General features: G+C 39.1%; 2 protein-coding genes across 15 annotated transcripts in view; one reads left to right on the top strand and one right to left on the bottom strand.

Moving 5' to 3' along the window:
- NEMF (nuclear export mediator factor) overlaps window positions 1–2,145 on the top strand; it is a 69,525-nt gene extending 67,380 nt beyond the window's left edge. For 8 of the 9 annotated variants that reach the window (XM_023753077.1, XM_014454980.2, XM_023753074.1 and 5 more), the window contains 4 exons: window positions 287–387; window positions 485–528; window positions 610–689; window positions 969–2,145. In XM_023753077.1, coding sequence (XP_023608845.1) covers window positions 287–387; window positions 485–528; window positions 610–689; window positions 969–1,046 — 303 coding nt within the window. In that variant the 3' untranslated portion in view covers window positions 1,047–2,145. The remainder of the gene's footprint in view (window positions 1–286; window positions 388–484; window positions 529–609; window positions 690–968) is intronic. The other variant, XM_006087810.3, reaches the window with a different exon arrangement.
- Window positions 2,146–2,422: 277 nt separating this feature from the next.
- KLHDC2 (kelch domain containing 2) lies at window positions 2,423–13,998 on the bottom strand. 6 transcript variants are annotated; one of them, XM_023753082.1, is made up of 14 exons: window positions 13,664–13,794; window positions 11,176–11,351; window positions 10,914–10,993; window positions 9,034–9,151; window positions 7,172–7,287; window positions 6,810–6,891; window positions 6,546–6,629; window positions 5,812–5,892; window positions 5,679–5,737; window positions 5,219–5,328; window positions 4,350–4,422; window positions 3,111–3,198; window positions 2,958–3,010; window positions 2,423–2,731 (listed from the first exon to the last, which is right to left on the bottom strand). In XM_023753082.1, exons 3-14 carry the CDS (start codon window positions 10,928–10,930, stop codon window positions 2,608–2,610), a joined length of 1,005 nt encoding a protein of 334 aa, XP_023608850.1. In that variant the 5' UTR covers window positions 10,931–10,993; window positions 11,176–11,351; window positions 13,664–13,794; the 3' UTR covers window positions 2,423–2,607. The 6 variants fall into 6 exon arrangements, 3 of the variants coding, with proteins under 3 accessions (XP_023608850.1, XP_006087874.1, XP_006087873.1); XM_006087812.3 differs by having other exon boundaries at window positions 11,176–11,279; window positions 13,664–13,791; XR_002828981.1 differs by lacking the exons at window positions 2,423–2,731; window positions 11,176–11,351 and adding exons at window positions 3,334–3,579; window positions 4,190–4,207 and having other exon boundaries at window positions 13,664–13,998.
- Between the last annotated feature and the right edge of the window lie 81 nt (window positions 13,999–14,079).

Below are 14,079 nucleotides of genomic sequence, written 5' to 3'. Positions count from 1 at the left end.
CACCCAGCAAGTTTTTTTCTCCCTTTCTCTTAAATGGATTATGAGTGCCATTTTGAAAATCATTTTCTCATTTCTCATTATGCTAGGAAAAATGATAAGTAATCAAAAATATATATTTAAACACCATTGGTCTTAAGCTCTTCAGAGCTATAAAGCAGAGCTTACGACTATCAATCAGAAAAGGATAAAAATACATTGAGATACTATTTTGACAGGTTTTAGAGTTTGTTGTTTTTTTTAGAAGTGATGTGAATTACTTTAATAATTGTTTGTTTTCCCTTTTTAGGAAAATCTGTTTGACTCTTTGACGGGACAGCCACATGCTGAAGATGTACTACTGTTTGCCATTCCAATGTGTGCCCCTTATACCACCATGACAAACTATAAGTAAGTCATCACCATTTAACTAAAGCAGCTGTCACAACAGTGATTTATGAGTTGTTTGTAATATCTGTTTACTAACATATACAATTCCTCTTTAAAGATACAAAGTGAAACTTACTCCTGGAATTCAGAAAAAGGGAAAAGGTATTTAAAAACTTTTTTGAATTGTCATTTTAAACATTTCTTGACTGAACAGAACTAGATTCTTCTAATTTCTGTTTACAGCTGCAAAAACAGCCTTGCATAGTTTCATGCATTCCAAAGAAGCAACAGCAAGAGAAAAAGACTTATTCCGCAGCGTAAAGGTAAGGTATTCCTCCTGAACTTTCTGAAGATTGCAGAACATTCTGAAAATGTCAGCGGTTACTTGCTGTTTTTTTGTTCTTGATTTATTTAGTAGATGCATGTTGCAGCTACTTGGTAGAAAATGCTTCCTAGAAGCAGTATCAAATAAGTAGAATCACTTCACATAAAAATTTTAGAAGTGCCTTTCTTTTGATAGCACAGGATACATAAACTGTCATAAAAAGAAATATGATTGACCATATAGAATGTGAAAATATTCAGCAATTCTCTTTTTTTAGGACACGGATTTATCAAGAAACATTCCTGGCAAAGTGAAAGTGTCTGCACCCAATCTTCTGAATATAAAGAGGAAATAGCTGAAATGAAATCCTAAAATATATTAAGAAGAGCCACTTTTATAGTCTTTTGGAAGTTCAAAGATGAAAAAACTGTGTAACAAGACTTCGGCTTTTAAAAATGAACTAAACATTGCCTTGCTATATCTGCCAAAAGGACTTACTCTTGTTTTATTCCACTTTTATAGAGAGGAGACACTGTCTATGATAGGATTTCCAAAATATTTGTGGACAGTTAAATGCTAATTGTATACATCTGTAGTTATTCTAAATTTTCTCGAAATTTGTGAGGTTAATAAGTATTCATGCTGTAAAGAAATTGAATAGTGAAATGGCTCAATTACTTAGACTATTGACTTGGTAGTCTACTGTATATAATGTCTAATATATCTATCACTCACAGGCCAATCACAAGTTGTTGGGTTTTGTTTTTTTTCTGGTGGTGGTGGTTGGGGGCAGTTAAACATTTAGAATTGAGTCTTGAAAACCCTAAGTATTGAAGGAGTAAGTTTCCTTCTGCCTTATACTTGTCAAAATGTATATTAGACCAGATTTAAAATATAAATAATTCCCATGACTAAGCTTAAGGAATAACACTTTGAAGAAATTGGTGTTGAACATTTCCATGCATTTATACACCCTCACTTTTCACCTTCTTTCTTGTAATCTCATTCAGTTCTGTACCATTTTATTTTCCACCTCTAGTATCAGTGGCATGTTACTGAGTACCTTAACCTATAATGTCAGAAGTGCACTTTTAGGGTTAGAGTCAGAAAAGACTCCAGACCCAGTTTTCTTCTGTCTCCTAGCAGAATGGGGAATAAGGTCATACCTTATTTCCATTCTTTTATGAGCCTCAAAACTGCTACTTTTTAAATGATCAAATAACAGCTACTTAGATTCAACATGACCAATTCCCCAAGACCCTATACCAAAGCATTTAAGGTCAAAGTACTAAACAGCTATTTGTCCTTCCAGAATTTATTTACCAGTTTTCAGTCCTATTGAGAGTATTTTTCCATTTGAAATTGATGTTTAAAAAAATTTTATAACTATGTAGCCTCATATTGTAAGTACAACAAAATAGACTATTCTTGCCATTAAAAAACATCTAAATTAATTTTTGAAAATAATAACTTCAACTTGGGGGGTAGTATAAGTGTATAGATGATGTGTTGTGGAATTGTGTACCTGAAACCTGTATAATGTTAACCAGTGTCAACCCAACATACTCTCAATAAGAGGGGGAAAAATAACTTCACCACTTTAGGTGGTAAGAATAAGTATGTTTCTACCGATAGATATCTTGAAGTTATCAAAAAGGAAATATAACAACCATTCCTTGGGGTAAAGCCCAAGTATTAATTTTCCTTTGTTTTAACGGAAGACAATTTTACTGGTGTTAAATACATTTATTGTAAACTTTGGACACAAAAATAGGTTCTCTAGGCCATTCACATGCACATTAAAACCAAAAAGCTGCAAAGCTACACAATGCATGTAACTATACAAATGATGCCACTCTTTGATGTTCACAGAATTGCTGTCCATGCAAGGTGATCAGAGGCATGATCTATGAAACCTAAGACCCAGAAGTGTTATTACTACCAAACCTCTGATGAACACTGTGAAGTAAGTGTTTTGGAAGGCAGTTCCACGAGTTGGCTAACATTTCTTTAAAGCAAATGACTGCTTCTAAGCTTAGCCTGAAAGAATAAGGGAAGAGAAAAATAATTTCACTTTGCTGTTTAGAAGTACCCTCACTTGATAAGCTATTAAAAAGAAAGAAACCATTTTCTTTAAAGATTTTCATAGGAACTGGTTAGTTGGATCCATAAAAACTTGTTAGTACCCTTTTAAATTATCCATAAACCTAGTTTTTCAAGAGCACTATTTTAAATACTCTAAAGTTCCAAATAAAAAGCTACTTACCTTACAAGAGATTTTGGTTGAACTGAAAATATGAGTACTTCATTACTGTGTGCCTGAAAAATAGATAAGAAGAACACATTAAAAAGCAAATACTTCACAAATAAGTTTCAGCAATATTATGAAGTCTCCTTTAACATAAGATAGTATACTTACCGCTCTGTGATGGACAAGAAGGTTATTGGCACACCCACCAAAAACAATTACTTCTCCTTCATCACTGGCACAAGCTGTATGCCATAATCTACATTCAAAACAAAAGCTTGAGTTTGCAGTCACCCAAAACACCAAATTGATCATTTATACTAGAGAGACTGATGACATAAAGACTAGAGATCTTTAGTTCAGAACAAAACATCATGGAGTGAGAAGCAATTACCTGAAAGAAAAGTAGCCAAAGCTAGAAAAATCAATGTTTTATTTGGATGTCAGCATTTCCTCTTTGGTCCAGACCTCCTATGCAGTGAGGGGTTTGAACTGACACTGTTCTCTAGATCTTTGTTAGCAATACAGATCTGTGTGGTATATGTCCTCTTCTGCTTTTCATAGACAGGGCCAGTTGGCCTTACATCTGAGGTATGCTGAATCTGCCTGAGGAAACAAAGCCTCTGAAGGCCTGATGATTCTATGGAAAGAATATTTGTGCCAAACAGTCTTAGTGGCCTGACTATACTGAGGTTAGAGGCTTAGGAAAAATGCAGGATGACATATCTTAATGTGCTTTGAACACCTAGTTTGACTATCATTTCCTTTCCAGTCTTTGTAACAGTTCTTTTTGAGGATAACAACAAAAATAACTGGGTGTTTAATGGGCTCTTCTTTTTCGATGGCTTGACTTCTTACTCTTTGTTATGCAGTGCCATTGAAAATCTAACGGAAAGTTCTTGATTTTTTCCTATATACATTAATTAAGGTTTTGAAATTCTCTCCTTTCCAGTTCCTTTTCTTTTTCTTTTTTTAATAGTAGCCTAGATGCAGTTCAGTTCACTTAGGTAAAGAACTTGATTATAAATGTTAACTATATCAGTAATTTTATGATAAAGGAAAAAGTGAAAATCAAACTCCAGTCCTATCTTTCAGAGATGATGGAAAAGAAAGCATCTGATACTAGGATGGGTTTGTTGTTGTTTTTTTTCTTTCAAAAGGCCTGATGTTAAACCTTAGTGAATGCTAGGGTATTTATCATTCTGTCTTGTACACCTTTATGGACCTCATTAATTTAGTATAAGAATTACCTTTTTAAAAAAATATATCTTTATTGATTTCAGAGAGGAAAGGGGCGGAAGAAAGAAAGAAACATCATTGATGAGAGAGAATCGTCGATTGGCTGCCTCCTGTATGCCCCACACTGGGGACTGAGCCTGCAAGAGAATTACCTTTTTAAATAGTTCATACCTTGGTTTGTCAGTGTAGGGATGATTAAACTGTAGCCATTCATTTTTACTGATACAGTAAGTCCAGGCATCACCTGATTGAAACAAAAAAACAACTATGAAGTATGTTATTCTACCAATGTGATATTGATATTTAAAGGACATAGCTTTAGCAAGAAAGGTTATCAATCAGATTGTGATAGATAAGAGAAAGTATATTTCCTTTTATCCTCTGCAATAAACCAAGTAAGCCCTTGCATATTAGAGTCCTTCAGCAGGGCCTTTAAGTATTCCAGGACATTTCTTTACAGAAAACAATTAACAGGGTTATATTATAGGGTCAAAATTAATAGCAACCTTCCAACTGACCCTGTAGCCCTAATACATCCAAATAGACTAATTTTTTCCAACTAAGTATATATGATGAATGATAATTTATCACTTTTTTAAAAAAGAAAAGTTGAGAGAGGTGGTTTTAAATTGATTTCAGAGAGAGGAAGGGAGAGGGAGAGAGAGAGAGAAACATCAATTTCTCCTGCATGCCCTCTACTGGGGATTGAGCCCACAACCCGGACATGTGACCTGACTGGGAATCAAACCATGACCTGATTCATGGGTTGACACTCAACCACTGACACACACCAGCTGGGCTCATTTTTTTTTTTTAAATATATTTTTATTGATTTCAGAGAGGAAGGGAGAGGGAGAGAGAGAGAGAAATATTAATGATGAGAATCACTGATTGGCTGCCTCCTGCACGCCCCCTACTGGGCCTCCAGAAACCCGGGCATGTGCCCTTGACCAGAATCGAACCTGGGACCCTTCAGTCCACAGGCTCTGTCCACTGAGCCCAACTGGCTAGGGCAGGGCTCATATTTTTAAACGACTTACTTAGTGGCTGTTTATCAGTGGTAAATCCTCCAAAGAGAAAGAGATGATCTGAAGAAACTGGTGTCAGTGAGTGCCAAGATCGGCCAACTGGGCACATGCCTTGTGGAATTCTGAAAATAATAGCTAAGTTATAATACTGACTTCTAAAAGTAAAGAAATATTGAAGTTTTCTTTTAAAATTTATATGGAATTAAAGAAAAAAGAGACTTTAAATTTAAAAACGCTTTTTGGTATTAACTACATACTTTAGAATGAACTATTTTCTTTGACGGTCAACTTTAGACCTTTTCTTTTCAACAAACATTGAGCACATACTATATGCCAGGCACATAGTTAATGGGAACTGGAAATACAGAAAATTTAAGCAAGTACATTTTATACTAATAATAGAGAAAAGGGAAAAAAGCCATTGAAATTTTTTGAAAAACTTTTCTAAATAATTATCTAACGTAATACCTACAATTCATTCCACTCCCATGTATCCAGATTAAGATAGTGAAGATCATTCATTCTAGCATCCTAAAAAAGGATAATTAAATAGTTACCATTTTGAATAATTCAAAGCAAGTCATTGAAACTGTTTATATACTCACCCTATATCTGCCTCCAAACACAAAGCCCTTGTTTCCAACTGTTGCACAGGCATGGGCAGCGCGAGGTGAAGGTGCTTTACCCTATTAAAGTTAATAAGCAATTTATTAAGTAAGGGAATGTTTTATAAATACCAGAGTCTTCAGTATATGAAGATACTCATATAATAATGGTGCTATGTTAAGTGCTTTGATGTATTAATTCATTTACTCCTCATATGTTCTACGGTTACAACGGTTTGGGCTGAGGGTACTTGAATGACAAACCACTTTCCACATAAGAATATGCAGACACTTGAGCTTTCAAGCTGAAGTGTAGACTTCTAGTCAATAGTACTAAAGCACACTAGTAAAACTGGGACTTTTAATTTTACATTTTTGAGGTGTATTACTAAAACAGAATGCTTGTTTTATTTTTATCTGAAAGCTAGCACATTATATAACATCTGTAATCAGAGGAGAAAGAAACTGATATTTGAGTAACTTAAGTTCCAATATAGTGCTAGGTCATTTATTTAATTACAAACAGTAGCACTCAATATCTATTAGATAATAGATGCTGGGATGATCTACACATTCATTAAACTTTTCTGAGTTCTAGAGTGCTTGGAGAATTATGAAAGCTATGGCCCTTCTCCAGAAAACAAGAAGAATGAACTATCAATCTTACCACCACCTCCCAACTTCCTTTCTCTAATAGTCATGCTTTAATAATCCATTAGTCTTTAGTAACTCACAGTAGTTAGAGGCTGACTCCAGATAAATGTTTCAGTGTCTAAAATATGTACATGATCATTCCATCCTCTTGGGTGACTTGAATTCTACAGAAAATAGTAAGAATCTGAGTTATTTTACAATTACTTTACAAAGAGTGTTTGCAAAATTATATAGCCTTGGTCTGATTTATTAATTATTAACAAAGTGAACAAAACTACTACCAAACAAAATGTATTATTTCAACATACTAAGCAGGCTATATGCAAATATGAAACTTCCCTTACCCAAAAAGATGTTTCATCAAATTCAAAAGTTCCCAATACTTTATCTTCAGGTAAATATCCATACCCTCCAAAAAATATTAACCTATTATATTAAAACAAAAACATAAGACACTAAAAATTCAGATACGCAAGTTAGTATATAAGAGATTTTTCTTTGTTACATGAGTTGCAAAGGCACAGTTGAGTATATGAAAATACTCATAATAACAGCTATATGTCTCAGGGCTATGCTAAGTGCTTTGATGTATTAATTCACTTAATCCTCATACATTCTACAATTACAAAGGTTATTGGCTAAAGATACTTGAAGGCAAACCACTTTCCACATAAAACCCCAAACCTTAGTGCTGCTGCTAACTCACCTGTTTTTATATACCCAGACACCAAGTTTATCCTTTGATGACGGAGGAATTCCTTGGCAATCAATTCTTTCCCACTGTAATACTCTGTCTGTAGACCTTAAATCCAGCATGTAGAACTGTCAAAAGCAATGGTTTCAGTTAGATCTGGTTTTGTGCAAGAAATTCAACCTTGGTATTTAACTTTGCTGTGATTTATAATAATATCATCTAATTCAATACTACCTATGTGTCTACAAACTGTTCTTGAGTCTAGATAAGGAACTTGTGCCAGAATATAAGTTACCTAAGTCACTAAGCATCCTGTTTAGTTCAGCTAATTTTTTTTTTCCACAGCCACACTTTTTTGGTGAGGGAATAGAATATATTGGTTTACATTCTGGGCTTAGATAGGCACTTAGAGTTTACTGATCTAATTTATGGTTATCAGGATGGTATAACCAAAAAAAAAAAAAATCAGACTCAGCAATTGCACTCCAAATTCAACTTAACAAAAACATGTCCTATGTGCCTACTTAACTCTAGGAGCTAAGGACAAATCTTAAAAGATTAAACATTGGTCTATCTTTAAGGGTTCACATCCAGGTGCTTGAAAATTATATATTTATTTTTATTTTTTTATTTTTTATTTTTTTACTTAAGACTCCCAAGCCACTTGATATATTATGACTACAATTTCTCTGAAAGCCACAGCTCTCTTTCTCAAGCTTCCTCATGTTGTGCAAAATTATTTTTCTCCTTAGCCCTGAAAAATACATGGTTCAACTACAGCCTATAGCTATGCTTCAGAACCCTTTCTTTAAACAAAATCTTTAAGTAAAAGCCTAAAATATAAAAACTAAAATGGTGCTACACTTGTTAAAATGGTAGCGGAAGGGGTGGTCTGGAGCCACCTAACACCATTATGCTCCTCTCACAGGTGCCCTGGAATTCCTAGGAGCAGTTTGAAACCATCTCAGCCATATGCTCCATCTACATTGGGCCATTTGACATTTCCATGAACAACATATTTGTTTACACTTCTGCATCTTGACACCTATATCTTGCCTCCCCCTTTGAACTGTATTATTCAAGAATCACCTTCCTACCAAACACAATGTCAAGGAGTCTTTTTCAGATTCAAAAATATTTACTGAGCTATTACAATAGCCAGGCTCTGTGTATCTCTGTACCATATGCTACTGAAATCATTTACCTGTTATATGTGTCCCTTCTAGAATGAGCTCCAGGAGGCACAGACTCATTCATCTGAGTCTCCAATGTCTAACCAAGTGCTCAGCATACAAGGTGCCCAAGAAGTTGCCAAATAAATGAATTTTTAGTCTGCCTAGATCATATGCACCTTTCTGACTGACTTCATCTGTCTCTCCTGGCCTGAGAGAACAACTGATCATCTTTTTCCTATTTGGGTAAAACATGAACAAAGTCTGAATGACAGTATCTCATGGTGCCAGATCATAGAAATGTTAGTAGATACAATTTTGCCAGTGTTAATTTATCCTTATGGCTTTCTGAGTGGTGGCCTGTTAATTTTTACCCTGCCCCCCCATGATTACCTCGTTTTCATCTAATTTACTGTTATTCATCTAACACTCCAGGTTGCTAAAAGAACAAGTAGCTGCAAAGAACACAAAGAAAAACAACATAGGAAGTTACTGCACACAGGTTACCAACCAAGTTGATTTTATAAAAGGCCTAGGTAAATACAAACTGGTAGACAAAATACTGAAATGCACATTCATACCATAATCAAGTACACATATTTTTTAACTGGGACAGGAATAGCTATGGGTAACCATAGAAGTCTCAAGTTGTCTAAAGAAAGAATAAAACTGCCGTGAACCGTAACCCTTAGAAACACTAACCTTATTCGTATTGCCTCGTGAGTGGTGTCCTCCGAACAAGTACAGCATCCTGTCTACACACACGGCACAGCTTCCTGACATGGAAGGAGGAACATCACCTTCAGTGTTCATTTTTTTCCTGAGAGGAAAGCAATGTAAATAAGCCTCCCACAAGGGAAATGCAAAAATATTTTTATTTTTCTTCTATTTCCACAATAAACGGGGAAAAAATAAAATGAACAGGTTGACTAGATAATGTCTAGGGTCTCATCTAGCTCTAAAATTAATTCAAAGAATGAGCTCTTTCCTCTTCATTCCACAGGCTTTGCCAGCTGGTCCTGCACAGAGGCCAAATGAGAGCTTCTAAAAGCTACAGTGTCACATTACTCCAGGAGCACACCATTTTATGTTTTTTAAACTAAATTGTTTGCTTTTTATTTACATGGCCATAAAGTGGTTGTTTTGTTTTTTGTTCTTGACTGGGCCAGGAAAACAACGTCCCAGTCCTGACAGATTAATTCAGTAGGTGTTTTTATTTGGTCACCTTTAGCCATTCAAATGAATCTGATTCAGATCGTATGTAATACTACAGACACTTATGTAGTACTTACTATAGGTCAGGCACTGCTCTCAGTGCTTTGCATATTTTGACACATTCTGAATCTAAAAATAAAGCTGAATCAAGACTAATTAAGAAATAGAGGATTCAGAATATTAATAGGTCACTCAAGGTCTTCTCACAATATCACTTTATAATAAGGTTTTAAGTTTTAATAGGCTTATTTTTTTAAAATTATGGGGCTGACTTATTATTTTTATTTATTCATTTATTTTTTATTCCTCACACAAGAATATTTTTCTATTACTTTTTTAGAGAGCGGGAAAGACAGACAGAAATACATCCATTGGTTGCCTCCTACATGAGCCCACCAGGGCCCAGGCCGGGGAGGAGCCTGCAACCGAGGTACATGCCCTTGACCGGAATAGAACCTGGGACCCTTGAGTCCCCAGGCTGAGGCTCTATCCCTGAGCCAGACCAGCTAGGGCTATGGGGCTGATTTTTTAAAATATGTAGAATTCCATATTACAGGAATACTATTACACATTTCCAATTATCTAGAAAAAGATTGGCAAACAGCTCAGAAAACACCGATTAACTATGTACAGAAGAATCCTAACATGCTTAGTTTAACTGTTAAATCAAGTGGGAGTACTATTCCAGTTCTGAGATCTATAATATGTAATATATGTAAAGCACAAAGCTCTCACAGTGCAAACCACGGAGGAAGACTACTTCATAAATCCTCAAACACGACTAACCCAGCCTTTTGAGAATCGCGTTAATCCTGCCACGGACATACTCTTGAGTCCCACTGCTATGAGACTAGCAAAAGACCCTTTCAGCATATCCCCACGGAAGGCAAATTTACGTTAGTTTTGTTTTTTAAACAAAACATACTATTTTATGGAAATTTTAATGTTAGAACTCATTAAAAAAACCACCTTTATTTCTAGTACATACAATCTATAATTTTTTGCATTCAAGATGCCACATAACAAAAGACATAACATCTTGAAAAATACATATGTGGAACTTTTATTGTATTTCCATTCCAGAATCTGAAGCCTCTACCTCTATTTTAATACTATGATACTTTATAGAGCCCTGAATAGAAATTTCTCCAAGGATCATAAAAATATCTAGTAATTACTGATATTTCTGAAGAGACGCTAAAGAGTAAGCTTAGCAGTAAGGCCAAACTAGCACAACACTGTTTTCAGAACATATAGCTTAGCATCTTTAACTAAAATGTTTTTATTGATTAGAATGGGCTTTACAGAGTTTCTTTTTGTTTGCAACAGTATTTGAATGTTTTAGTCCCTCTTATAAATCTAATTACCATCTTCCAGTCTCCATGTTGTAGATCCATAGTTCTTCTCTAGGCAGATAAAAGTCATATAATCCTCTGACTTGGTTACTCTAAGAACCAAAAAGAGAAAATTGAAAATATAAAAATAATTGGTATTCTAGAGGCACTATTGTATGTTTTTTCATATCTAATTTGAGATACTGAGAATTATGGAAAATTAAATAGGTCCAACAAATCCATCAAATGCACAGTCCTCCCCACCCCATGCCACATACTCAAAAGTAATGCTTACTATAGACAGCTCTTATTTCCAATTTTTGAGAGAGCAGTTATAACGGTGTAGGTGCCGTGGTGCAGGAAGGTAAGAGGTCAGGAAATCTCCAAGGCCACTTGATCCTGAACAGACCGTGCACCAAATGTCAGTTGCATGGCTTCAGGAGAGAGTATCCCCGTGCGGTGGTCAGCAGACTAAAGAAAGGTCTACCTTTAACTCTTCACCCACACTGGCACATGATGTATATAGTTTTCTAGCCATTGTTTCCTTTGACCCATGCATTCTCTACCAAAACGCAGAGAGGGCAGCACTGCAAATATGCAAATATTAAGTCCTTATGCAATATTTTAAGTTCCTTGTTCTGCTCCATTTCCTTCAGGTAATAATTTTTAACAGACTGTGTGTACCATATGCTCTTAGAACTAGCTGAGTGCTACCCATGGATTGCTTTATTTAACCCTCACAACCACCCTTAAACGTAGTTGGTATTTCAAGAAAACAGGTTTTTTAGAGAGGTGATTTGCCGAAGGTACTTGGCAAGTAATGGTAGAACCAGGATTTCAGCCTTCTTTCCCTGAAGTTGCAACTTCAACTGCTATCTGACCTCTCCAGCCTTTGAGCCTCGCTGGCCACTTTCTGAACAATGTCAACATACAGTCAACAATTGCAGTTCACTGAGAATGGGTGTCAGAGTCCAATAAGCTTGAGTATTATACAGGAATAGAGCACCCGGCCGTCATGTGAACTTGTTGCTTTTCACTCCACCCCTTGCAAAGGGAAAGGCTAGAAGACAGGAGGCTGACCCTGAGGAGATGAGCCTGGCCTGGAGAGGGCAACTGACTACTGTGTGAGAAGCTAGGGTTTACTGCCTTCAAACAACCTGCAAGAGCTTCCTGAGCCTACTCTCAGGTTCCGGCCAGTATATGGATAGCCTGTTTCTAACACCCACCTAGTTCACCGAAACGCCTCAACCCTGCCTCAGCCCTCAGCAGCCAGGACCTCAAAAACAGCACCAGAAATATTCTACCCTGACTACCCCACCCCTCCCCATGCCCAAAGAAAGCCCCATTCCCTCAATGCTGAACTTTACAGACAGAATTTTGAATAAAGTAGTTTAGACTGAAATATGATTGACCAACAGGTTTACTTTTCTCCTTGGAAGTTACTTACATTTCAATAAGGGTCACCACATACCTACCCCTCTTCCTCTTAACAAGTGCCCTCTAAGCACCTACTCATAGAGGCTGAGGAAAACACAAATTAGACTGGCAAAAAAAATGCTTTTGTTGTTAAACTACATGAAATAATCAGGGCTGCCACCGCACTTCATCCCATCTACCCTTTGAGTCATCTCACAAGCTGTCAACTGTGATCAGATCAACTACCATCAACTGAAATTTACTGCCAGAGTCACAAAACAAGTCATCAAAGGAACAGGTGTAGTGGCCTAGATTTCAAACCAATGGGGGAGGGAGGAGATAATTTTCCCCCCAGTATGTTTTCATTGATTTTTAGGGAGAGGAAGGGAGAGAGGAATATCCTTGTGAGAGAGACATGCATTGGTTGTCTCCCATACACACCCCACCCAGGTACCGAACCTGAAGCCTGGGCCTGTGCCATGACCTGGAATGGAACCAGCGACCTTTCAGTGCAGGAGAGGATGCCCAGCCGAGCCACACGCGCCAGGGCTAAGACGAAAAGGGACTAAAAAGAATGGCTTTGGTGGGAATGCATTGGAGCCAACTGAGCAGATGACACAAATCTAGAATGTGGAGTGTTATTGGGAAGTTCTTAGGAGCGAGAGAGAACTAGTGGGCAAGGTTTAACGTGGGGAGGCGTCCCCTGGCAGAGGGAGAGAAGAAATGCAACTGGCAACAAAGTACATCTTTATCATTAGGGTCAAGGAGCTGCTGATACAGTTGGTTACTGTGGAGCGTTTCCATTAATTTTCTTAACAGAGGTTTCTTCCGACAAATTCCAGCCTGTCTCAGCGGGAGCAGCCCTACAATGTTCCCACAGCAGAGCGATGGCCACCCGCACAGGCGGCAGGACCGGGGCGGGCGGGGAGTGAGGGGCGACGGCTCCCGCGGCCTCGAACTCCGGGAGGGGGTGCCTACACCCCCGCCGCCCCGTCAGTGCCCAGCGGTGCCGGCGGGCCCAAGACCTCGGTGCCGCACCCCGCCACCTCTCACACACACCCCGGCTTTTAAATAAAAACACGGTTAGTCACCAGGCGCCGCCCACCCTGCCCTCGCCCCACACAACGCTCCGAGCTCCAACAGCCGCGCCGCCGCGAGCAGCGGGGAGGGTGCGGGCGGGAGGGCGGCGTGACAGCCCGGGAGCCTTGGGACGGGCCCGGGTTCGAGAGAAGGTTCCCACACGCAGGGAAACCAGGGGGGAGCCCAGGGGTCAGTCGGGGCGCGGCGCCGGCCGCGCTGGTCCGCCCGCCGGGCCCGCGGCCCCGGCCCCGGTCACCCCGAGCGCCGCCGCGGCGGGGCCCACTGACCTTGTAGCCGCCCCAGACGAACATGTGGCGCCCGTCGCCCACGGCTACGTGGCCGCTGCGCTCGGCGGGGCAGGCGAGCTCCGCGGCCTCGCAGCTCTCGTAGGCCGGGCCCGGCAAGTCGTCCCGCGGATCGTCGTGGCCATCAGCCATCTTGAGGCTGCGCTTCTGTTCGCTAACAGTCCCCACCGCGGCGGGCGGGGAACAGACAAAGGAAACGGGAGAAAGAAACGAGCCGCGGCGAAAGGGACGGCGTTGAGGCCGCCCCTCGCCGCCCGCGCTCCGTCCGGCCGCCCCTCCGGAGGACGGCCCCTCGGAGCGGGGTCGCGGGCGGGCCGGGGCGGGCGAGAGGGGCGCGCCCTGGGCCGGGTGCCGCCTCCAGGCCGTGCGCCCCTGATAAACATAACGACATCAGAAAT

Source organism: Myotis lucifugus, unplaced genomic scaffold (assembly GCF_000147115.1).
Source record: "Myotis lucifugus unplaced genomic scaffold, Myoluc2.0 scaffold_41, whole genome shotgun sequence".
NCBI classification, from domain to species: Eukaryota; Metazoa; Chordata; class Mammalia; order Chiroptera; family Vespertilionidae; genus Myotis; species Myotis lucifugus.
This window is presented reverse-complemented; position numbering and strand designations above follow the sequence as displayed.

Excerpts from the sequence above, each read along its gene's own strand:
- KLHDC2 (XM_006087811.3), bottom strand. The coding sequence starts at position 13,813 with ATGGCTGATGGCCACGACGATCCGCGGGACGACTTGCCGGGCCCGGCC. Across the intron at positions 5,893-6,545 it reads GGAGTCAGCCTCTAACTACT|GGTAAAGCACCTTCACCTCG; the intron begins GTGAGTTACTAA and ends TAACTTTAATAG. Across the intron at positions 3,199-4,349 it reads CCCTACACTGACAAACCAAG|ATTATGGCATACAGCTTGTG; the intron begins GTATGAACTATT and ends TTTTGAATGTAG.